The sequence below is a fragment of the Echinops telfairi genome, unplaced genomic scaffold (assembly GCF_000313985.2).
Source record: "Echinops telfairi isolate 266 unplaced genomic scaffold, ASM31398v2 ScPeMD7_26;HRSCAF=91, whole genome shotgun sequence".
Classification (NCBI taxonomy): domain Eukaryota; kingdom Metazoa; phylum Chordata; class Mammalia; order Afrosoricida; family Tenrecidae; genus Echinops; species Echinops telfairi.
The window spans coordinates 5,741,688-5,766,852 of NW_022103923.1; the positions used below are offsets into that span (position 1 = coordinate 5,741,688).

The 25,165-nt window shown below is 39.0% G+C and overlaps 1 protein-coding gene across 9 annotated transcripts in view; it reads right to left on the reverse strand.

Annotated features, from left to right (window-relative positions):
• CASK (calcium/calmodulin dependent serine protein kinase) overlaps positions 1-25,165 on the reverse strand; it is a 512,028-nt gene that overhangs the window by 53,591 nt on the left and 433,272 nt on the right. For all 9 annotated transcript variants that reach the window (XM_004714576.3, XM_045289402.1, XM_045289401.1 and 6 more), the window contains 3 exons: positions 20,365-20,486; positions 6,609-6,686; positions 3,870-3,950 (listed from right to left, as the gene is read on the reverse strand). In XM_004714576.3, coding sequence (XP_004714633.1) covers positions 3,870-3,950; positions 6,609-6,686; positions 20,365-20,486 — 281 coding nt within the window. The remainder of the gene's footprint in view (positions 1-3,869; positions 3,951-6,608; positions 6,687-20,364; positions 20,487-25,165) is intronic.

A 25,165-nucleotide genomic window follows, 5' to 3' on the forward strand; every position in this document is an offset into this window, starting at 1 on the left:
CTTGCCTGGCTGAAAAATAAGCTGATAATTCTTATTATGACTTTTTTCTTGCAAGGCCTTTTCTTTACGAAAGAGTGACTTCTTTGTACTAATAGCTGAATGTCATTTTGGACACCCTGGATCATCAATATCTCATCTCCATAAACAGGCCATCCTTCCACTTGCTGCATTGCTTGTGCTATCATAAAAAGCAGCTTTTCATAAGCATGGATGCTTTCATTTCAAAGAGAACTTACTGGTGAGTAGCAGGATGTTTGGAACTTGATACAAATGCCATTTTCTTATATGCTGGCTATAAATTCTATTCTTTTTTAATTTGTGGCCTGTGTGGTGTAATGAAATATCTGGAGATAACGGAATGAAAGGAAAACTGCTCTCTAACTATAACCTTTAGCATCTTTACTTGAGTTACTTAAATTGAAGGCTTATAAAAGCCATAGTTTAGCTATCGCAATATTAAAGGCATGCATATGAGACAAAAATAAGGGGACTAATCATGAAGAAGGAGCCCTGGTGGCGTAGTGGAAACTAGTTGGGCTGCGATCTGCAGGGTCCATAGTTCGAAACTGCCAGCTACTTCTTGGGAGAAAGATGGGGCTTTCTACTCCTGAAAAGAGTCACAGTCTCAGGAGCTCATAGGGGCAGCTCTACCCTGTCCTGTAGGGTTGCTATGAGTTGACATTGACTCGGTGACAGTGAGCGTAGTTTAATCATGAAGAAAGGAATGCTGTTTGTCATCAAAAGAGTATGTGCTTGGGTTTCTAATGGAAATGGCAGCTCTTTCTGGGGTCTCAGAAGCCAGGTCAAATTGAGATTTAGGTGAGGGAACAGAAGCAGAGTAAGTTTGCTTGACCAGAGTTCTGCAATGACCCTTGGGGGCTTGACCTCCTTAGAGCCTCGTTTGCACGCTGCACTGATTCCCAGAGCCTAAGTGTGGGGGTTGTGTTCGGTAGGCAAATGATTCATCTTCTGGTTTAATTTTGTCTGATTCAGAAACTAAGATTGATGGCACAGAGCAAAACCCAAATAGACGAATGGAAAATGACCATCTGCTAGCTTTCTAGAACACATGCTTTATGTGGCTGGAGGATATATAGACAAGCAGCACTCAGCAGGACCACAGCAGTCTGTGAGGGTTTCATGGGTGGAACAAAGCGTTTATGTTATTTCTTTGCATTAAAAAAATGAATTCTATTCATTCTTTTCAATTAAGTAGATACTTGTGTTTAATATATTATTTATAAGGAAAAATAAGCTCACAGTCATAAAATAATATCCAAATCAAATTTAGGAAAAAAAAAAACAAGCTCAAACTATATTACCAAATAAGGCTGTATTTAATATTAACCACAATTTACCACTGTAGAAAAGATTACTACCACAAAATAGAACTTAACCTAAAGCTCTAATTCACATGCAAACAGAAACAACTTTTTAAAAGGGAATTAAAAAGAAGCCACTTACAGGTCATTAAGAAGAGACATTTAAAAATGATAGTGTGAAATAAAACAGTAAGGAAATCATATCATAAGGTATGATACAGCAATTGGTACTAAGCTAAAATAGCTGCTATTTTTAATTACTTAAGAATAATCACATAATAAGAAAGAAATACTTCCAGTTTTGGTACTGTAGTAAGGGTATGTATGGGGCAAATTACAGCTTTGTGGCAGAATAATTTTTAAAAATTCACTGATTGACAATGAATATAAAAAAAGATGCAAATTTTAGTTTAAAGAAAAGGAAAAAAAGACTTCCAAACTGCAAATGACACAATCTACTACTTAAAAAAAAATCTTCTACTTAATGATAAAACTTTAATGGCAACCTTAGGTGATTTTAAGCATCCTGTTTTTGGAAAAGCAGGGTGCAAAATCTGGTTAAATTTTTTGCTGTTGCCATTGTAGTTCATATTACTAAAAGGAAAAATTTAAGAAGTAACTTTCTAGTCCACTAAAGCATAAGACATTTGCCTTTTATCTTTTTTGGGGGGGAGTATCTATTCTTTATGTTTCATATTTTGTAACTGCAATAAGTAATGGATCTTTTCTAAAATCTATTTGAAAGAATGGGGTAACTGAAAACAAGATTAGTTATTAGTAAAAAGGATTATTTTTATCATGGCATTTAATTTATTCATTGAGTTGTATAACCATGACGACCATTACGTTTAGAACATTTTCCTTGTTCTAAAAAGAAACCCCGGACCCATGAACCATCCATCACTTCTTATTTCCTCCAACTCTCCCTGGTCCTAAGAAAACTAGTCTACATTCTGTATCTATGGATTTATCTATTCTAGATATTATACACAAATGGCATTATACAATATGTGGTCTTTTTAGCTCATGTATTTGGGTTTTATATTTTTATTCTATTTTACTTGTTGAAAATATACCCAGCAGGACATACACCAATTCGAGAGTTTCTAATATAAAATTCAGTGACACTGACATTACATTCTTTAAGTTCTGTAACTATTCACCTTTCTTCTGAGTTTTTCATTGGCCATTAACAATAATCTCACTGCCCTCTAAAGTTTCTATATAATCTTTCAAGTTGCTGTTGTCAATTTGATACCACATAGGTAGCTCTTAAGAGAGCACACAGGAGTTCCAGTGGCATAGTGGGTTATGTGTTGGGCCGTTAACCACAAAGTCTACAGTTCAAAGCCGTCAGATGGTCCATGGGAGAAAGATGAGGCTTTCTGTTCCTGTAAAGGTTTACAGCCTCAGAAACCCACAGAGGTGATTCTACTGTGTTATAAGGTCTGTATGAGTTAGAAATGATTAGACATCAGTGAGTCAGGAGTTTTTCTAAGAGTACAATGCTCAAAGCAGAACTTTCCCACTAGTTAAGCACTAGGCTGCCCACCAATCCAACCCAACCCACTGCCATTGAGTTGATTCTAACTCGCAGTTGATCCTATGCAGGGTTTCTGAGACTGTAAATAATTATGCGAACAGACAGCTTCATCTTTCTCCCATGGAGTGACTCGTGGGCTTGAAGTACCAAGCTTGAGGTTAGTAGCCTAATGCCTAACCTACTAGGGCTCCCTGCACAGGGGCACGTATTAGAACATTATGCAGGGTAATACAAACAAGTGCAAAAGGAGGGAAAGAAAGGGGAGATCGATGTAGATCTTAGAGGTTAGGGCATTTTGTTACAGAACAGGTGGGATTTGAGTCAATCCCTAGCTTTATAACATAATCTGTGAAAAATGCACCCACTTAAAGGTGTAAAATCTGATTTCCTACTACAACTCATTGGATGAGTCACCTGTCTTTAAAAATTATCCTCTTGGTAGGAGAGTGAGGGTGAATATGGAGTTGCTTCGAAGTGGTCACTTTGAGGAGAAAATTCCATTTGAATACCTGGGTTAAAGTTGGAAAGATACTGTTTCTTCAAATATTTGTATGTCAAAGCTCACAGATAGCCAATCTGATACACAAACTAAATCAGTTGTTGATTTTGACGAAAGGCAAGCCCATGTGTTGCACTTTACAAAACAGTCTCCTTACAACTGTGATACAAAGTAAACAAAACCATGGTTATGTGTTTGGTGTTACCTAGTATTACAATCTTAGTAACATATAGAGAAACATTATATGTAGTCTGAACACTATATGGAGGGATACATATTATGAGAGGGCTTGAAAAAGTGTGTAGAAAAATGGAATGAAAATAAAATGAAAATTTCCCAGAAAGTCTTTGAAGCTCCCCTCATATGTAGATAAACAGTATATGCCATCTTGACATTATGTGGCTAAATAGTCCATGGACAGAAATACAGTTGACAAAGCAAGCAGTATTTCATGAGGGTTATTAGAAATTTCTTTTAGTTTTATGGAAATTCAAATGTCACTTACCATGAAATGAGGTTGTGTTAAAATACGCTTTAGTTCTTTTGCATCATTATTCTCAGGGTAACATGAAATTTCTTCCAATACCTAAAAAATAAGAAATATATATAGTAAGTACTTCAAGCATGATACAAGAACTAGAAAATATTAAATTATATTAAATTTTAAATTAGGAATGGGTTTTTGTGGCAGGCTAAACAATTATTTTAGAAAAACAATTCTCATCATTTGCTTCAAAGGTCATTAATTCAAAGAACTGTACTGATGGTAATAAAAATAGAAAACAAGAAAAAAAACAAACAAGTTGCTTTAATAGTCTGTCCACATTAACCAACTATAACCCAAGAGGCTACTAAAAAATACAAAATAAAATGACAAGTCCATACATAACATATTTATTATACGATTAAGTAATTTGGTTAATTTAATGGGAAAATAGCTCTACAAATCTTTTTCCAAATTCACCATCAAAAAAGAATCTGTAATAAAGCTAATAACAGCTTTCTTTTATATTGGCAGAAATGGCAAGGCCCTTTTTGCAAGATCAAAATGATATAGGTTCAAGCAAACCTAATTTGAAGAAGAAAAACTCTTAAGCAATTTTCCTTCCAGACTAATGGGATCAATGTTTTTCTTCACACTCAGCTCCCCCAAACAGAGCAAACTATGCCTTTGCCAATAGCGCCTCAGATTAATTGCCAGGGAATCCCAGAAAACAGTAAGAACAGTGATAACAACACACTTCTCCCATTCAAATGTTCTTCATTTTAATATTTTCTCTGAACAGGTGAAAATGGCTGGTTTGGGATCAGATTGGCTTTCAAAAACAATCCAGTAAGGCCAGGATGGATTTTAACCACGTAAAACTTGTGACACGAGCCGCGGGGCAAGTCTCTGCCTTAGCTTCAGATTAAACATACTGCTGCTATTTGGAGTGTGTGGCTGGATTCAGAGAGCAGTTTCATATGTTGCTCTAAACTGAATTCCCCAAGCCTAACCAATCGAGCATACTTTCAGCAGGACTGCATCTTAGGGGCACACAACGCCCTCCCTCCACCAAGGAAGCCCTCCAGCTTCACTTTGGAGACCATGACAGAGGCTTCATTCGAGGGCAGGAAAGGCACTTGTGAGGTCATTTGGCCTCATGCTTGGATTTCAATGCCATACCTTGCTACTTAACCACTTCCTCTGGGAAACACACACACACAAACCAAAATGACAGGGCGCTTTCTTTTCCAAATACCCTTCAACACAAATGGTCCTGCTTTCACAGCGGATAGATAAGTTGTTAATTCATATTGTTTTACGGTGATAAGGAACCCTGGTGGCACAGTGGGTTAGGCACTGGCCTGATTACTGCAAGGTGAATGGTTCAAACCCACCGGCTACTGCTCAGGAGAAAGATGAGGCTGCTTACTTATGAAAAGATTTAGTCTCAGAAACCCGGAACCTTATACAGAATGAGTCAGAATCGGCTCCATGGCAGTGGGTTGTGGTTTTGTTTGGGGTAATGATGCTAAACCAATTTGCCTTTGCTTATGGTATGCTTCGAAGTTCTCTACTGGTGAAAGAGAAGCACTAAATCATCTATCTATTTTGTCTGGGTCTTTAAATACAGAGGTGTGGTCTCCGAAGCATGGCTAGGGTCAGGCTTCACCAGGTATTTACTGGCCAGTTGAGACAAAGACTTGTCCCCTTAGTGTCTCAGATTCTTTCTATTGGGGTGCTGTGAAGATCGGGTGGGGAGTCAGAGTCCTTATTGGTGCTGGGTTAATCTCAGCTCTTTCAATGAGCACTTAGTAGGCAGTCAGAGGCAACACCTTGCTGGTGCCCTGAGCTAGGGAGCAAGCCCGACAGACTGGGTGATCCGTCTTGTTCATCCGTGGATATACTCTGAATGTCATTAGAGGGCATGTGTTTCCAATCTTACCTACTCTTTTACTTAGTATGCTCATTTTCAAAGATACCAATTTTTAAAAAGGGAGAAATGCTTACTTGCATACAAACCTTCGTAACACCAAAAAACAAAACAAACACACAAAGAAACCTATGTGTCTAACCATGGGGGAAGTTGATTATCACTTAATGATAGCCAAGAAAATGATATAATCATTAGAATTCATATTTAAGAAGAAAAGTAAAAGCATGGAAAATGATTTATTACACAAAGTTAGGATTGATCGCAACTATACAAATATTTCCATTCAACTAAATAGTGACTGAAACCTGTTAGGCAAAAAGAAGCATTTCTGTACTGAGGTGACAGGAAAATGAATGAATATAGGTAATAGATGACTTTCCATTTCTGAAACTTTCTGTAAGCTGATGTCTGTATAAGGGAAGGTCTAAAAACAAGTTTTTCATGGAGATAAGCCTTGTACACTCACAAGTTATGCCAACAATTTTTGAACTTAGTGTATGAATTATAAATAGGTATGTCTCAAGCATGACCACCTTTAAAAAAGCACCTCACAATTTCAGAGCATATCTATTTCTACCAAGTGTAGTAACATAAACGAGAGAGAGAAGCCAAATGGACATGCTAACCTGTTTTAAGTTTATGTGGTAGAAGCAGAAATAAAAATCTGCTAAGGCAATATGATTGCTGAGATTTGCCCGTGTGGTGTGATGAACTTCCAAATACCACATCTCAGTATAATGCGATGCACTGTGCCCCCCCAGGAAACGTCCCCTCAATGTGCAGCGCCCGTGCTCCCAAACACAGTGACAAAATAGATCACTTACCTCTTTGGCTCTCTGTACTGCATCACTTGGAGGATTCCTGATTTGTGGTGAAGACTTCGTGTTAATTTTGTCATACAGCTAAAAGGAATGAAGAAAAGCCCGTCAACATTTATCCTTTGCTCAAGTTCAGAGCCGCATACTTATTATTTCACTAGAAACTGTTTTCCTCTTAAAGAGGCAAGTGGATGCCAGTGGGATTCTCTTGTTAATAATCTCTTATTCATTCAGTGAAACTTGTGAATAGAGTCTCCAGCATTTCTTTAAAAAATCACCTTTAAATAGATGGTCCTAAATTCTGTCAATGTGGCAACTTCCTTGTTATTTTAAATCCATCATAATTTCAACAATCAGTGGGTTTTTTTCCCTCCTCTGGTAGAAATAACATTCAACAACATGAAAATGAATGCGGAGTAAAATGAAAGAGCGTTTTCTGGCCAAGACCAGGCTGAAAGAATTTTCGCAGAAACCTAAATCTTGGGAAAGGGCAGACCTAACTCCTTCTAGGAAGGACTGTTCTCACAAAAGGTTTATGCTTGTTTGACGAGGGTTGTTCATTAACAGTGCCAGAGCTGGTATCTTTCAAGATAAAATCAGGGACATAAATGTTTCCCTTTAGAATCGGCAAATTCAAAGAGTGTGAGAAGACGCGGCAGAGCAACGAAATCTATTTTAAAACCCCACAACCACAAGGGAGCCAAAGTTTGACTATTAGAAGAAAATTAATTTCAGTTTCTGGAGAACAATTTCTGTAGTTTAGAAATGTAGCTAAAGCTTGATTTTTATGTCAAACAAAATGCCCTACAGTCAACAGTATGCTTTGAAAAGTTAAAAATTAGCTTGATTAGTCTGAAACTCTTCTATTTTCTAACTTCTCTAAAATAGGTGGGGATTTTTGTTGTTGTTGGTTTTGTTCTTTGTTTTCCTTCCACCACTATGCATACCAGTGGTGTTTGTTGAGAGGCGAAACAATGCCTCAAAGTACTCTTCTGATTCTAGTTGATGTGTTGCTACTGAAGGAAGATAAATCTTTATGACTGGTAAATATTTGGGCCCCAGCATACATAAGAATCCCTAAGGAGAACTATCCAGCAGTGACTCTTTTTAAAGGATGAGAGTACTCCTACATGCAAGGAGGTTAAATAAATATGAAGGCAAAATTTAAAAGTAGTGCTTTTAGGGTTTCAGTTCATACATGGACAGACGTATTCCAAACAAAAGGGTGCTCAAACAAGTCTCGTCCAACACCAAATGGACTGCAGACAAGTTCCCTCAGAAATATTCTCTGTCTCTCTCTCTCTTCCCCCATCAGGTTAATTCTGACTCATGGCGACCCTATAGGACAGGGTAGAACTGCCCCTGTGAGTTTCTGAGACTGTAACTCTTTATAGGAATAGAAAGTCCCATCTTTCTCCTGAAGAGCTGCTGGTGGTTTTGAACTGCTGACCTGGTGGTTAGCAACCCAACGCAAAACCACGACACCACCAGGGTTTGCTAGTCTTGTTGGTATCATTAAAAGGCGAAGGGGAATTTTGAGGTTAGGACTAATGTTAACGTTTTGATAAAATGCAAGTGGACATCTTCGCAAATCATTGAAACCCTGCAATCAGTTTACCGTAGGAGACCAAACGGGCAGTATTTGGTTAAAAGCAAAGATGAGATAGCAAGGAGGGGCAGGGAAACTGGAGGGATACAAATGGGGAAGGCAGGGTGGAAATGGGGAGCGTATTGACAATTACAGCAACAATAATCCCACATCTCCCCAGACTTCTCTCATTCCATCAGTGGGAGACTTTTTTCTTTGCTCTTCCCATGCTATGCCTGGCTCTGTAGGTCTGATGTTAATGCAGTTTCTTGATACACTGTAGTAGAATCGGGGGGTGGGGTGGGGTGCTCATTAAATATATGCATGGGTTCTTGGATCCCATTTCAGGCATACTGAATATCAGAAGGGGGTCCAGAAATCTGATAAAGCCCTTAGGCATCTGTAAATTTTAAGCTCGGGACAGAAGTTTGAGAGTAATACTAGTAGTACTAATTGCAGTAGGAGTAACAGCCTGGGTGCCAGTGTCCTTTCTAGCAGAAGGCTGCCTTGGGCAGCCCACACCCACAGCTACGTTGGGACCACAATGTGTGTGTTTCTCATAAGCCAAGGAGATGCCTTAGAAGGTAACCATCTCGATGGAACCCTGCCTAAGCGGGCTGTCTGTACAAAACCAACCAGAAGACTCTGAATTAATATGAGATAACACCTAGAGGCAAGAGCCAACGGGGTGCTGCTGAGGCTAGCCGCAGAGTATGCTGATGAAGCAGAAGTCTTATGTTTGCAACCAAGACCAAAGTTAACATTTGGATGCCTACCACATCAAGGGCATCAACAACCAAGAGAGAACCACACATGTAGCACCTGCTCCCGAATAGGACTTTTGCCCCTTGAATGTAATCCTTTCTCCCTAGCCCATTCCTAGAAGTCTAAAGAACAGCCCCATGGAGAAGGAAGGTGGTGAAAGGAAAGACCACCCCCCACCACCTCAATCTTGAGTTAGGGAGAAGGTACAAGCTTATAATTACATGTGATATTAAATGTTTGATTTGGACTGAGCGTTCTAATTCTTTAAAGGAATGTGATCCTTCCAAGATGCCCTCTAGGGGTGGTGTGGCAGAGATTGCCTTTCCTCTCCACTTTCTAGTAAGAGGATTTTTGAAATTACGTTGGTGTTTTTCTTGCAGCCAAGTGTGACCATGCAACTAAGTTCTGCCCTTTGAAACTTAAGTGTATCTGCTGTATGCAGCTGAATGTTGAAAACATAAATAAGAAGTACAATGCCTGAAAAAAAGGAGAAAGCGTGCTTGGCCTCTCCCCATCTTCCCCTTTCTTTGTCTTCTTGGCTCGAATGGAGACCTGTTCATTGGAGCTTGATCAGTCCTTTTGGACCATAAGATGGAAGGGGCCTGGTTCTCTGATATGGAACTCCCTATGCATCCGCATTGATTGGATGGCAGTGAGTTTGGTTTTTGGTTTTTACCACTCATGGCCCTGCTTAATCTTTGAATTTAGTTCACCCGAAGTGAAAAATCCCTCTTGTTCAAACCACTGTAACTGGGGAGTTTTCTGTCAGATAGAGCTGCAAATCTTAACTTATATAAGCAGGGAAGGGGAGATCCATCAGAGCATTTCTGAAGGGAATATAGTTGGGAAAAACACACTTGCTTATAGGCTGCATATGGATATCTAAATACTATATTCACACAATTTCTCGTGTTTGCAGACCCTCCAGTGGATAGAGGCTAGAGCTTTGAAAGCAGGTCTTTGTAATTGGCTGCCTGAAGTATATGATTATAGAATATAGTGATTGTGAGCGGCTATTTTCCATATCCAGACCCATGAGCCCTTTAACTTTAGGAAACAGTATGGCACATGGGACAGAGTAAACAGGTATTTATCACCTGGTTCTTCAAGTCAATTCTGCATCAAGGTGACCTTACCAATCCACAAGAATTATACAAGGGAAATTGAAAAAAAATTAGAGAATCATAAAAATAAGCACAATGGGAATACTGATTTTAGCTTGTTTCTTTAAGAAACAAGTATCATTTGCTTTTGGTCCTAATTTGAAAAAGTTTCTTAAAAATTAAGATATATAGATATATTTTAACCATATTTAATTACTTGTACATGTGCTTCAAGCTTGACTTATTTAGGAAAAGTGTCAAGGTTAAAAAGGTCTGCTACATTATTACGGTTACACTTCCCCATGCTACAAAGAAGAGGCTTGAGGTCCAGGGAGGTGAAGCAGTGTGCTCTGGGTCATACAGTTCAAGAGGAGCAGGGACTAGAATCTTGGCTCCTTGACCCTACTCTTTCATCCATACCATAGTTTCTCAGCTTGTATTACAATGTCTCACACCCAGGAGACAATTTCTGCAAACATTTGGGAAAGCATTGTAGAGAGAATCCTGATAATAGATCATGGGAGAAAAATACTAAATGATATGTAATCTAAAAGATATTAACTAACCGATTGTTCACTTTGCCATGTGTTATGGATTGAACTGTCTCCTCAAAGATGTGTCAACTTGGCTAGACAATGATTCTCCAGATGATGTAGTTATCCTCCATTCAGTCATCTGATGTAATTATCCTTTGTGCTGTAAATCCTCACCTCCACGATACTAATAAGGCAGGATTGTTGTAGTTAGGGGCCAATAATTCTGGCTCATAGGGACCCTATGTACACTGGGGTCTGGGCCATCTTCACAATTGTTCTTATGTTTGAGCCCATTGTTGCAGCCATTGTGTTGATCCACCTTGTGGCAGGAAGATCTTCCTTTTTGGGGCTGCCCCTCTACTTTACCAAGCACGATGTCCATTTCCAGGGGCTGGGTGAGTGGCAGTTGTTTTCATGTGAAAGGATACAATCAATAGGACTGTATTTTGTGTGCCTACTGTGTCTTGAGTTAATCTTTTTTAAGACCGAAAATAAATTAGACAGCTGAGCAGAGACTGGAGGGATCTACAGCTACCAAGAAAGAAGAGCCAGGAATGGAGTTTGTCCTTTGTCCAAAAACAAGTACCGGGGTTGAGCGTCTTAGACCCAGGGAAAGATTGATGCCAAGATACATGGAGCTCTCCAAAGAACATCAGACTCACAGATGATGCAAGGAGACTAGTACCTTCCCCTATGGCTGATCGAGAAAGCCTTCCCCTAGAGTTGGTGCCTTCATTCTGAAGTCGAGCATCTTAAACTGTCAGTGAACGACTTTCCATTTATAGCAACAGTAGATAAGCCCTGGTGGCAAGGTGGGTTGCGTACCAGGGTGCTAATCACGAGATTGATGGTTGAGGAAGATGACGCTGTCTGCTCCTGTGAAGAGTTATATAGTCTCAAAAACTCTAAGGAGCGGTTCTACCCTGTCCTACAGGATCACTGAGTTGGAACCGCCTTGACACCAGTGGGTAATCTTCTCACGTTATCTAGCCAGAGAATAAATATGTTAGGCTTCACGGCAGATACAGTGTCTGTTGCAACTACTCAACTTAGCTATGTTGAGCAAAATCAGCAACTGACAATCCATAAATTAATGGGCCTGTCTCTGTTCCGATAAAACTTAATTTACAAAAACAAGTAGCTGCCTTGACCTTGACCTGAAGACCACAGATTGCTGACTCCTTCTCTAGAAGCTGAAATTCAAGGCGGACTGATATGAACATATTTGTGCTTGTTACTTGCTTTCCTGAAATGTGAAGATGTCAAGTGTATTTGCAAAACTGAGGTGGGGATGGTGAGTTGGAGGGAGGGAAAATGGTAGTTAATGGTCCCTAGAGGGAAAACAAGAAGAAATCTATAAATATGTGTGTTCTCTTTCTAATGGAATTACAGTTATCAGCAAATTTTACATTCAGCACATAAAAAAAAAAGGCAAACCAAAGAGATGTGAACAGCTGCATGAGGAACAGACTGTTCCACCCTGTCTCACTCACAGACACCAGTCTTTGCCAGGGGTCAGCTATGACCACACAGCTCAGTTAGGAGGCCACACTGCACAATTTAGATAGGTTGCTTTTTGGTAGTTCAAATCCATCAGCTGCTCTGTGGGAAAAGGACACAGGAATGTGCTTCCTTAAAGATTACAGTCTTGGAAACCCTCTGGGCTGGTTCTGCCCAGTCCTATGAGTCAGATTAGACTTCACAGCAATGGGTTGGGTTTGGTGGGTTTCAAACAGAGAAGACAGTAGGCAATATGAAATTTAGCTCTCCTGGGACTACACTAGCAGACATGAAGATAATGAAAACCCTTAGTATCTTATTTCTTATTTAATGAAAAAAAAAAAACCCCACTAAATTAAGTTTCTTTTTTTTCTTTTTGACCAGACTCTACAATATCTCACTTTCTCCTGATTTCTTAGCCCTCAACCAGAAGCCCTTTAAAGTAAAAACATTTAAAAGCTTTAAAATAAAGAAGCAAATAAAATGAAACAATGTATGACAGAACCCACAAAAATCATTGCCACTGGGGTTATGCTTCCCCCTTTTATGCTGCACAGAGAAAACGAAAGGTGCATTCGTTGGGACAAGAGTATGACTTTTGCAATTATGGGTCAAATGATGAATGGGCTTGTCGAGTTGCATGACGTTCATCAGTAACCGCCATTTTAGCACCCTCTTCAAAGACACTGAAGAAGCTTTTGGCTGGTAAAGAATTAAAGTTTGCACAAATCAAATATTTAGCACCAAGAACGTAATGAGATATGGCTGTGATTCTAATAAAGCACATAAGAAGAGTGTGTGCAAGATTATACTGGGCAACAATGGGAATTAAAGTGATTTCCTCTGGAAACAGACTTCATTATTAAGAATTTGCTTATAGCTTTTGTGAATTATCTCTGAAGAAGGGTAGCTGAACAGGAACCAAGTCTTTTTAGTGAACCTAGCAGATTCACCAGTATTTTTCTATAGCCAACAGTATTTTCCCAATACTTTGGATATCCAACAAAATTCAAGGAAAAGGGGATTTCATACTAAAATATAGGGAACTAATATTAAACTATTATACTGTACCTGATTTTCTGAAGCTAGGAATTGGGGGGAATCTAAAAATCTGTTTCTCTCGCTGAAGTGTGTACATACACTTGCTGTCTTCGGGATAAACATGAGGAAATGCTCTTGCAAAGATATGGGAAACCCATGTGTGAAAGAAACCCACTGAAAAAACTTAAATGGCATTTTCAAAATTTTAAGAAGCTACAATTAAACTTTGGGGAAGAACACATATAAACTGTCCATTTTGAAAGCTGAAGAACCATTAGGCATTATTGCATTATGATATGATTTACCATAGTAAAAGTCACTTGGTGATTTTGGTATTCTATACAATTTATCTTTATTTTCTATACAGTCTACATGTTATATAGGACAGTTATAGTCTACATAATTGACCTAAACCATTTGACTTTTAGAAGATACTCCAGTATGCAGATGGAGAGGAACCTTGGCAGCCTAGTGGGTTTTATACTGAGCTGTCACTGCTAGCTCAGCAGTTTGAAACCACCAGCCGCTGCTCCGTGGGAGAAAGATGAGGCTTTCTACACTTCTCTAAAGATATGCAGTCATGGAAACCCACCAGGGTAGCTCTCCTCTGGCCTACAGGGTCACCAGGAGTCAGGGTTGACTCCATGGCAGTGAGCTTGGTAGGCAGATGAAAGGCACAGAAGCACACTCCCATTCACATGATGGGTGTACTTTCATTTTATTTGCGCATTATTATTCATAATTTTTATTGTGTGCTATTTTTTTCCAGAAGACTCCAGAAAAGCTTAAATCAAGTTTTAGTAAGATCATCACAAACTTACTTGAATCATATGACGGGACTCAACTGGCCTGGTAATAATATCTATCTATATCTACGTATATTCCCCACTCCTTTGCTATTGAGTAGATTTTCCCTCCTGGTGTGTCAGAGCAGAACTGTGCTCCATCAGACTTTCAAAGGCTAATTTTGGGGAAGGTAGATCACCAGGCCTCTCTTCTGAGGTGCCTCTGGGTGGATTTAAACTGTCAACTTTTTTGGTGATCAGTTGAGCATGGTAACCATTTGCACCACCCAACAACTCCAGGTTAACAACTTACTCCAATGAAATCTGCTGTTAAAAGTTTTCTTCTGATAGCAAATAAAGTTAATAGAAAAATCGACATATCCCAGCAAATTCAAGATTTCCTAAAGCGGTTAAAAAATATTTGGGTACTGACAACGAGAGGTCCCTGATGGCTTAGGTCTTATTTGTCTGTGTACAGAGTTGCTTCTGTTTTCAAGCTCATCTGAACAATGCATTTATGAGGATTTCATTTTGAACCCAAGAAATCACATCTTGTTTCAACCTCCTAATTCACAATATAGGATAATGTGCTGTGCAGCGTTGGTGGTACAGTGGTGATCGTATCTGTCTTCCACAATATAGGCTAATGTAACTGATTTCTGGTCCACTGGCGGGTCTTTCGGAGAAACTCAAACACTGGCCTCAGCTGACCTAACTTGACTGTTCTCTAGGCTTTTTTAATATTGGCAAAAGACTGGAAAATACACAAAAAAGACGGTAAAATTAAGCCCACTAAGAAACAAAGCATAATGCCTATTCTTGACCAAGTAGAAGAAAGCACAGGAGAAAAGGTCTCAGTAAGAGAAGAAGAGAATAAAGCCTATTTTATTTTGCTTTTAACCCAATCTTCTGACATAAAGTATTTTTTAATACCAGCTCGAAGAGTTTGCTCAATTGTGTGAGAAACTTTTATTATTACATACATTTCCTTGCTATTAAAAAAAGTGTCAAAATCTCATTTCCTAACCTGTGTGTTCCATGCGTTAAGCACCTAGTTACATTTATAAGTGGTATTTACATGGAATGTAAATACTGCTTTGCAAGGAAAAACAAAACAAAACAAAAAAACCCTGCATTAACACCAGCAGAATACATCTCATAAGCAATTTTATTTAATTACTGATGCAATAAACTAATTCTCGACTTTTAAATTCCTACAGGTGGAAATCAACCATTTGTGTAAATAGCCTAAGCACAAATTACTTTCTACTGTAGATGGTTATAGGAACTTTGGTGGTGTACTGGGTTAGGTCCTGGGCTGCTAACCATAAGGTTAGCAGTTCAAAATCGCTGGTCACTCCACTGGAGAACGATGACACTTTCTACTCCTGTAAAGATTTACAAACTCAAAATCCCACAGAGGGAGTTCTACTCCATCCTGCAGGGCCACTCGGAGTCAGAATCAGCTGGACGGCAGTGAGTTTGAGGTGAATAGAGGAGGTGAGGAGCGAAAGGAGAATGGGACAAGACCAACTTGGCAGCCGGGGTTTGTGAGCTAAGGTTTGAAAGGCCACACAAAGAAGCAAGAGGTGGAGTGTTCTTACATCGCACATGCTACCAGCTAGTCTTTAATGGAGCAGGTCACGTTCCTTTCAGCAGGGAGACCTCTCCCTCCCTTGGGTGTAGCAGAAAGGAGAATTACTGCGTGCTGCACTTTGAAAGTTTGAGGAAAATTCCTTTGCCTTTTGGGAAATTGTGTGTGATGCTATACAAGACAATGGCATTCAGTGAGCCGGTTTGTTATGCGTGATATTCCAAAGTGCACGGCAATTCCTGTTTTAAGAAGCAATTCATCTGAACAAATAAGGAAACTGGAAGGACTTGTATCTTCAAGTGAGACTTGCAGGGGCAATTATACATTCCTTTCAAAAAAGATGTAAAACAGAAGCTAACTTGGGACCACAGAGAGCACTAGGGGAAGGCACTCGGGCCAAATGGCTCACTATCGAACAGCTGCCGTCACAGAGGTCAGTTTGCCATAAAACATGGATGCTATGGCCCAAAAAAAGAAAGAAAAGAATTTGCAAAAAAAAAAATAGTGACCTCTGGGAAATTACAAATATGTACGTTAGTGTAGAAAGAAAGACCTATAACATATTGCTCTGAGAAGCTGTCCTCCTCGCTCCACTGAAAATGAATAATGTTATACAATTCACAGTCTTGGGAGAATAAAGAAATGCAGCATTTTTAAGTCAGTAGAGTTCACAGTAAATCCTTCGTCAGAAAGCAAAGTTTCCGCATGATGCCATTTGTCATCGCTCCCACTGTGAGAGCCGTTTGCAATGTCTCTTGGTATTATGCTAACGTGAATATAGCAAAGGCAAACCACCTGCTCACCAAAGGGTCTTCCCAATAGGTTTCACCACACTGATGGGTTTGAACTCTTAACTTTATAGGTAGCAGCCGAAAGCTTGCTTACTCCACAGCACAGCTCATATATAGGAAACAGTTTTTATGTATTGACCTTGTATTACGGAGTCCTGGTTGTATGTACAGTGGTTATGCGTTGGGCTATGGTCTTCATGGTTGGCAGTTCGAAACCACCAGCAGCTCCGTGGGAAAAAGACTGGGTTTTCTATTCCCATAAACGGTTATAGTCTGGAAACCCACAGGGGTCCCTATGGTCCAAATGCACTCGATGGCAGTGAGATGATGGTGATCCTGTGACCCTGTTAAACTTGCTCTAGTGGGTAGGGGTGGGCGATGGGGAGGTTCACCTTTCATTATTTGTAACTAGTCAAGCAAAATCGTCATTATGTTTCCATCAGGGGAAAAGTAGCACATGAAACAGAAAGCCTAATGAAAAGGCGTTAACACGTAGGCCGTAGTGCAGTTCAAGCTATACTCCTGAAAGACAAGTAGTACAGGACCATATTACCTACCTGTTTTCATATTTGCTGCATTTTTGCTGAAGCTGATTCCTCCCCTCCCCCGATATACTGAACTACGACAATTTATTTAACCATTTTAGAATTCTGTGGTTACCGTGTTTTCATTTTTTTCACAAGAAAGAAAAAGCTTTTTTGTATGTAAATCACCATCTGTAGCAGATCATATCATCAAGAGAGATTCTTGAAAAAGAAATTATTGGTCAAATGGCCCACGCTTCCTTATAGCTTTATTTACACTACTAAAAACTGGATCTTAAGGTTGGAGGGGGTCCTGAGAAATTACCAATAGCTCAGCATCCAGGCCTCTGAAGGGCTTCAGATAAACATTACTAGATCCAATGTCTAAGTGCAAATTGAGGGGGCTAAAAATACTACAAAAATTTTAGCTTTGACATCTCCTGGCTGTCAATAGATTTAAACACCGAAAGTTACCTGTTAGACTGCAACTTTCTCAGAATATTATCACCAAATTATGGTAGAAGTCCTATTTTTTCCCCTCTGAGGACGGTCCTTAGTACCCAAAATATGCTACTCCCAAATATGACTACTTAATATCATCTCACAAAAGCAAAACATCAATCAAAAGTTATAGTTTTCCAGTGCCAACTCCAAGCCAAATGGGACAATTCTCTAACTCTCCCCAAAGAGTAAAACCTTATAATAAAGATAGGGTTGCTAGAAGTCAGAATCGACTGGATGACCGTTGTGTTTTGCTGTGAGATAATAGAAAATATGGAGGATTTTAAACACAAATTTATCGTAACATTTTAAAATATTCAATCTATTATAAAAGTCTACGTATAGGCTGTCAAAGTAAGTCACTACATTTAAAAATATTTCTGGCTTTATTAATCTAATCACTGATTAAATTGTATTTTCAGAAAAGATTTTAAGACTTCCCACAAAAATAATCTTAATTAGGCAGGGCATCCTATTTCCTATGGAAACGGCAGTCTGTAGAAAACACCAACAGCTGTTCAGAGGTATGACAGATGGTGGGTGAATGTTTAAAACTTAGTTGTCAAAGTTTGGCGTAGACAGATAAATATGTCATTTAATAATGTTTTGTAACATTGCTAACCCTCACAGTAAACATTTATTCTGTAGTAGGAAAAAATTTGCAAGGAAGTGAGAAGACAGAATAACCATCAACTAACAATTGCAAAATGCGTTCATCTGGGAAACCCTTTGGGTTTTCAGATCTGTTTTTCTAATTTTCAACTTGAAAGTCCAGTTTGTGTCCTACATGAATAAGAAAATATAAATTTGGAAACCAATTTGGGCTTCTCTGAGACCTTAAGTAGGGAGCCCTCGTTGGCGCCGCTGGGCTAAGTGCTGGCCTGCCAGCAGTGGACGTTGAGGCTTTCTGCTCCTGTGAACACTCACAGCCGTCTATAGGAGTTGCTACGAGTCAGTATCCACTTGATGGCGCTGGGATTTGAGTCTTCAAATAATGAAAAGTCCTGGTTCTAACGAATTTCAGTTTATCTACTCAGTAATGATCTAGCCATAGCTGACACTGAAATAAACAAAATCTACACACTCTGCTGTGGCTTCTTCTAAATAATCCACCAACTGGTGACAGTACAGGGTTTGACTTCGGTAGAAAACTTGGTTAATGAAAACTTACTGCACGATGTAAAGCAATGATATAGAATAGCAGGCATTTTAAAGAGCCAATGAATGGAGGCAATATTTTAATTTAATTAACACATAATACAATTATGATGCCAACAATGATGAGGAGAAAGAAGATGAGGGTGATAATGGAATGCTTGCTACAAGCTATCCAGCAAACAATGCATTTCAGGGGGTAACTGGTGCCCAGGGAGATCATCTTAAAGGAAAGTAACATTTATCTGAAAGAAACTTAACTTAAAATGTTTCTTAAAAATGTTTTTAAATTATTCAAGATAAATTATACTAAAGAGAAGACTTACATGGGGCTTAATGGGGGATTCAAAAAGTTAGGAAAAAAATTCCATTATCTTTTCATTCCATTTTCCCACGAATTTTTGAAGTCCCTTCATATTTCCTTATCTCCATGAGTACATTCATTTCTAAACTCCATTTCCCAGCTCCCTTGTATACTTGATTACTACTTGCCACTGGAATGTGTGCAAAAGTAACAGATTCTGACTGTGCAGAAGCAAGACCCTTCACTTACTACAGTCAACTGTCATGTCAGCAAGAAAGAAATTTTTATTCTGTTAAATCGCTCAGATTTGGAAATTGCATATTATGGTAATTAGCCAGCTCTGATGAATACACACACATATACGTAAGTCAAAATCACCATAAAAGATGAGATTAATAACTCAATTTGACCAAAAGAATGTATGGCAAGGAACAATTATTAAATGTCTATGATTCTACTTCGTGTAATTTTAACATGATGCAATCTCTAATCTTTTCCCAAAGTGGTCTTTAACAAAACAAGATCCTACAGGATAGCAAATTGAAGTTTTATGTCCAAATCAATTGAGAAATGCTTTGCACTAGGATATCTCAGAGCCATCAATACACTAAGGTCTGCCGTGAATCTGTATAAAGTGAAGAAAGAATGCAGCATTTCTAAGAATTACTTATTCAATTAACACTTTAACCAACAAAGGTAAGATCTATTTTTCCACCCATCAGGGCACAGCCCTCACCACCCCCCAGAACAATGCGCTGCAGAATACATTCTGGGGAAGTTTGTTTTAGTTTAATTTACAGTGTATGATAGATTAATCAGAGTTGGCACCAAATAGTTCTAAGCATCCCAAGGTAAATACTGTGCTTTTATTAAAGGAGGGTTTTTTTCCTTGTGAAAAGACTAACATCTATTAATATTTCAAACCACCTAAGAACGTTTTTTTCCCCCTGCTGAGTGAACTAAGTCTACCAGGAAAGGAATTTTACTGAAACTGGGACGGAAATGAAAGCAGCTGTAAATTGCCAGCTTCTGATTTCCCCTTGTCTCCCAGTCTGTTGTCAGTGGAGCCTGTCATAGTTAAAGACGGAACATCTTCTCACCTGCTTTAAGGGGAAACACTGGACCTAGGAATACCAGCGATAACAAGTCAGAAGAGATGGCACTTGCACAGATTTCCAGGTGCCTTTCTTTCTCCTCTTCTCACGCTTGAGGGGCAGTGTTTTGGAACAAGGTTTAATGCAGAAGAAAGCAATCCCAGAGAAGTGCAGTGACTTCTTCTTGTAAAAATACAGATCCTTCAGTAAGCTAGAGTTTTACTCTATTCGTTTTTAAAAACACACATACTGTGTGTGTGTGTGTGTGTGAGGGAGATTTTGCTAGGCTATAGTGCACTCACACTGAACATCAACTTGACCTTAGTTGTGACTCTGAAGTGGGTGATTTCTCCACATGTCCCATAGATGAAGGCAACTGAGAAAAAGTTGGGTACGATGGACACCTGGAAATCCATCTAAAATAATAAATTAGTGCTAGATGAGCAATTGGCCCCAAATTAAAAAAAAACAAAAGACTTACATCTAGTAATGTGTGAAGATGCTGATCCTGGAAAACACTGTGTAGAAAATCTAAGTCCTTTTCACTGCAGTCTGTAAGTGCGTGGATTTCTTCCAGGCTGTCCAGCACCTGTGAGACTGCTCCTACGGTGAAGAAACAAAAAAGAAACAGGCAGTACAGAGAGTCAATGGAAAGCCAACCTTTGGAACTTCAGCTTGTTTATACTCGAACAATGAACCAGCTCCAGAACATCAAAGGATAGTCTCTTTCCTGAATGACAAGCTTAAATGAGTTTCTTATCATTTAAGATAGAGAGTTTTCATTGAACAAATACGTGCTCTGAACAATGTAGTTTTGTGTTCTTAATGTTTCACAGTGAATGGAAGTTTGTCTTTTGTCTGATCAACTATAACTGATTTATATGGCTACAAACCAGGAAGAGAGTGTGCATTTGATGGCCCTATGGCATTTTAACATAAAGTTTGTGGGAAAATTCCATTATCTTCCCATTCCATTATTCCCACAAATTCTTTGAGCCCCCTCTTGTTACAGAAACAAGACAGGTGAGCCTTTTGCACAGATGCATTCCATCAAGAGCCAAAGGTAAAGCCAGCTGTGGATCTGAAGGACAAACCTCGACTTCGGAACTCTTGCTGCTTAAAATATGATTTTGCTGCTTAAATAGAATTTTTAAGGCTCAGACGTTAGTCAACAGACACCCAGTTCCTTCCTTTTATTCTTTGCACACAAAGTCACGAGATCAAAATCATCGTAATTCTGTCAGGTCCTCTTATTGAGAATACAAAGAGGGTCAGAATATGGATGGACACAAATACTTTATTAATAGCAGGGCAAATGATTTTTGTAAGGTCAAGCACATGGTAGTGTGGTCATTTTGTTTAAATTTTCTCTTATACTCAGGACTTCAGGGAGGTTATCAGCAGAGACTGACCCAAGCCATGGTATTTTCAATTTCTTCATATGCATGTGAAAGTTGGACACTGAATAAGGAAGACCAAAGAATCAATGCATTTGAATTGTGGTGTTGGAGAAAAATACTGAAAGTTTTAAAACAAACACAAACAAATATGTCTTGGAAGAAGTACAGCCAGAATGCTCCTTAGAAGCCAGGTTGGCGAGACTTTCACATACTTTGGACATGGTAGCAGGAGACCAGTCCCGGGAAAAGGACATCATGCTTGGTAAAGTAGAGGGGCAGTGAAAAGAGGAAGGCCCTCAACAGTGTCTGCAACAATGGGTTCAAGCATAGGTACGATGGGGAGGGTTGCACTGGGGAGGGTTGCACGGGACCGGGCAGTGTTTCATTCTGTGGAACATAAGGTCGCTGTAAGTTAGAACTGACTTGAAGGCACCTAAAAACAATGACATCAGCAGAGAAAGATACATGCTGAGTAGTAACAAAGGCAATTTACAGAGCCTTAAAGAAATGAGTGTGCTCCGTAGTCAACAGATACATACATAGAAAAAATCCTGAGAGGCTCATTAGTGTGTATCAGAGAAACCCCAAAATAAAACATCATTGCCCATTTAGGTCCATTTAAGGAGCTCTTGTGGTTACACACTGAGCTGCTAATCACAGGTCTGCGGTTTGAATCCATCAGCCACTCCACAGGAGAAAAATGAGGCGTTCTACTTCAGCAAAGATTTATGGCCTTGAAAACCCTCAGGGGAAGTTCTACCTTGCTCTATACGGTCACTATTAGTCCAAATCGACTCAATAGCAGTGAGTTGAGTCTGCTCATTTACATCCTTAGATCATTAATTCTGAACTGGGCAAGATTTTGTCCCTTCCAGCCCCCCACTCCCACCTGACAGGGGACACTGTCAGTATCTGAAGATAATTTGTGTTGTCACATCTAGTAGAAAGTGCTACTGGAAGATTGTGGGTAGAAGCCAGGGAGGCTGCTAAACATTCTAAAATTCACATGACAAATGCCCTACAACAATGACTATCAGTCCCCAAATGTCCATAGTGCTAAGGTTGAGAAACCCTGTTTTATATAAATACCCCAATCCGGAATCTTTCTGTTGCAAAACCCTCTCCTGTTTCTAATTCTTGTTTGGGCTTCATCCATTCTTGTGCTCTTATTGATGAGAGTGCAAATTACTATCATTTTCCCATAGAGCAATCTGGTAACATAAATCTTAAAAATGCTTCATGCACTATGATTCACTGATTCCCTTTGTAAAAATCTAGGTTAAAGGAAAATAAGAGGTACTGGAAATAATTTATGTATAAGAATATTTATCAGACAAAACAGAAACAAACATCCAATAATTAGAAAATAATCACATGAATTATAGATAATCCATATAGTGGAATATGTAGCCACATGAAAATTGTCTTTGATGAACTATATAAGGGAAGTTCACATGATACAAAATTCCTAAACATGGAATGAAAAATCACACAAGCAGTATATACACATTTAAGATAAAAAAATAAGCAAACATACACACACTTGGGGAAAAAAGAAACCCAGAATGAAGTCTAACAAAAGAGGAAGAGTACTTCTCTTTACATTCCAGTTTACACTTCATTCTGGTTTTGCCTGCATTTTCTACAACAGAAAAAAACGTTGGTAATAGGCTTTTTAAAACATATAATTTTGCATTGATATTCAGGTGAAAGTTAGCAGAGCAAATTGGTTTTCCCATTCAACAATTCATACACATGTTGAGTCAGGATACTGATCACTGCCACAATCTAACAGCCTTCTTTCTGCCTCCCTGTGTTTATAACTTGCCCATTTACCCTTCTTTCCAATTCTTTCCTGCCTTCTGAGCTTTATCCTTGGGCAAATGCTGCTTTTGTGATCTTGTATGGCTGGTGATGCTCCTTAGAAGCAAAGATGGTGAGACTTTGGAACTTCACCTCACAACTTTTGACAGATTATCCGTAGAGACAAGTCCCTGGAAAAGGACATCATGCTTGATAAATTAGAAGGGCAGGAAAAACCCACAATGAAGCCATGAAGTGACACATGGCTACATTATGTGGGGATGGCACATGGCTGCCATTGTGAGGGTGGCCTAGGACCTGGTAGTACACAGGATCCCTATTGGTCGGAACCCACTTGTTGGCACCTCACAACAGAATCATAGCTGATGCTACTATGGAGTGTGTACTTCTCTTACGTTATTGTTCACCTTGCAGGCCTGTTTATCCTTTGGCTGAAAGTTGTGCCTCGGGGTGAGCTAGGCCTATTGATTTTTGCAGCACTATTTAATTATACTCGGATTTTGGGACTTAAGCCCCAAATTATGTGGTTATTGCAACCAGGATACTGACTTCTATACAGTCAAGATACAGAACACTGCCATCACCACAAGGATACTTCAGGGTGCCTTCTCAGAGTCACACTCATCCCTGTCCCATTCCAACCCCTAGCAGCTCCACAGCACATTCTCAGTCTGACAGATGGGTGGAACTGTAATTCAATATCAAGCCCATGTCAAAGTCCCATGAGTTTTCAAATAATTATAAAATATACATGGACACAAAACAGGTGTGATGCTTTCCCATTGCTAATTGTTTTAGACTGAAACCCTAAGGCAAGGCAGGATAAACTAGTAGGATGCAATACAATATACACCCGCCAGCTGCTCATAGTAGATTGATACTGTAGGATCCGAAAGGCAGATTTACTATTCTTAAAGACTCAGAAGATGTTTTTCGAAGCGATCGCGCGCACATGCACACACACACACACACACACACACACACACACACACACACAGTAAATAGCGTACGGGTTCACCTCGGAGGGTAGTTTATTTAATAGCTGGGCTCTGTATCTTATTAGTCTCTGCTGCCCTTTGCTGAGGGCTTTGTACAAAGGGACAATAAAATGCATTCAGACAAAAATCATTTTCCCCGAAGTGAAGTTTGAAGGATGGAAAACAAAACATTAGAATGAAAGACTTAAAAGAAAAAAAAAAGTAGAATGAAAGACTTAACCACAGAAGTTTTCTTTATTTGGCAGCACTAGCCAATGAAAGCTAGTAGAATATTCCATTTGTACAATAGTTTAGAATTTCCATAGCACTTTAACAATCACTATATACAGCAGCCTTGTCATGTAGGCAAGTGTTTTTCTATTTGAAAACTGCTGACACTCAGCAGGGTTAAACGACACGTCTGAGTGCCACGGTAGAAGAGTGAATTCTAGAGCCCAGAGCCTCTAGCTCCTTGACTAGTGCTCACATCTAAAAGAGGTGGTCTCCTCCTAAAACCTGGCTCTTACTTTTTTTATTCAGTTTATCTATTTATCTTTCAGTTTTATAATTTATTTTTATTAAAAGATCCTTTTATTAGGGGCTCTTACAACTCATAACAATCGCTTACCTTCTTTAATCTCAAGTTTATTTATCAGCTAAAGCTTATTTTCTGGTCCTTGGATGAAATATTCATATTGATAACTTATTGGAAAGTAATCAAACTCAACGGCCTTTAGGAGAGTACTTTTACTTTAATTTTTGCATAATTAACTTGGTAATTCCATTTACAGTTAAATACAAGCCTAATCAACATACATTTAACCTTGGCACGATTCTACTTTTTCTAAGAATTTCACTACTTCAAACACGTTTTTTAAAATGTATTTTCTGATATCATGCAATAACCATTAAGAAGCATACATATATCAACTGTTTTAAAAATGTTTTCTGAGCTGATTTCTTTACAAAGAAGTATGTTTTTAAGGTTAATAAAAGCTTTCAGTCTGGAACATTTCATTACAAGTGTGGAAAATCCTCATAAAAAAAAAAAGTTAAAAGAGTAAATATAACCCGAAAGGAC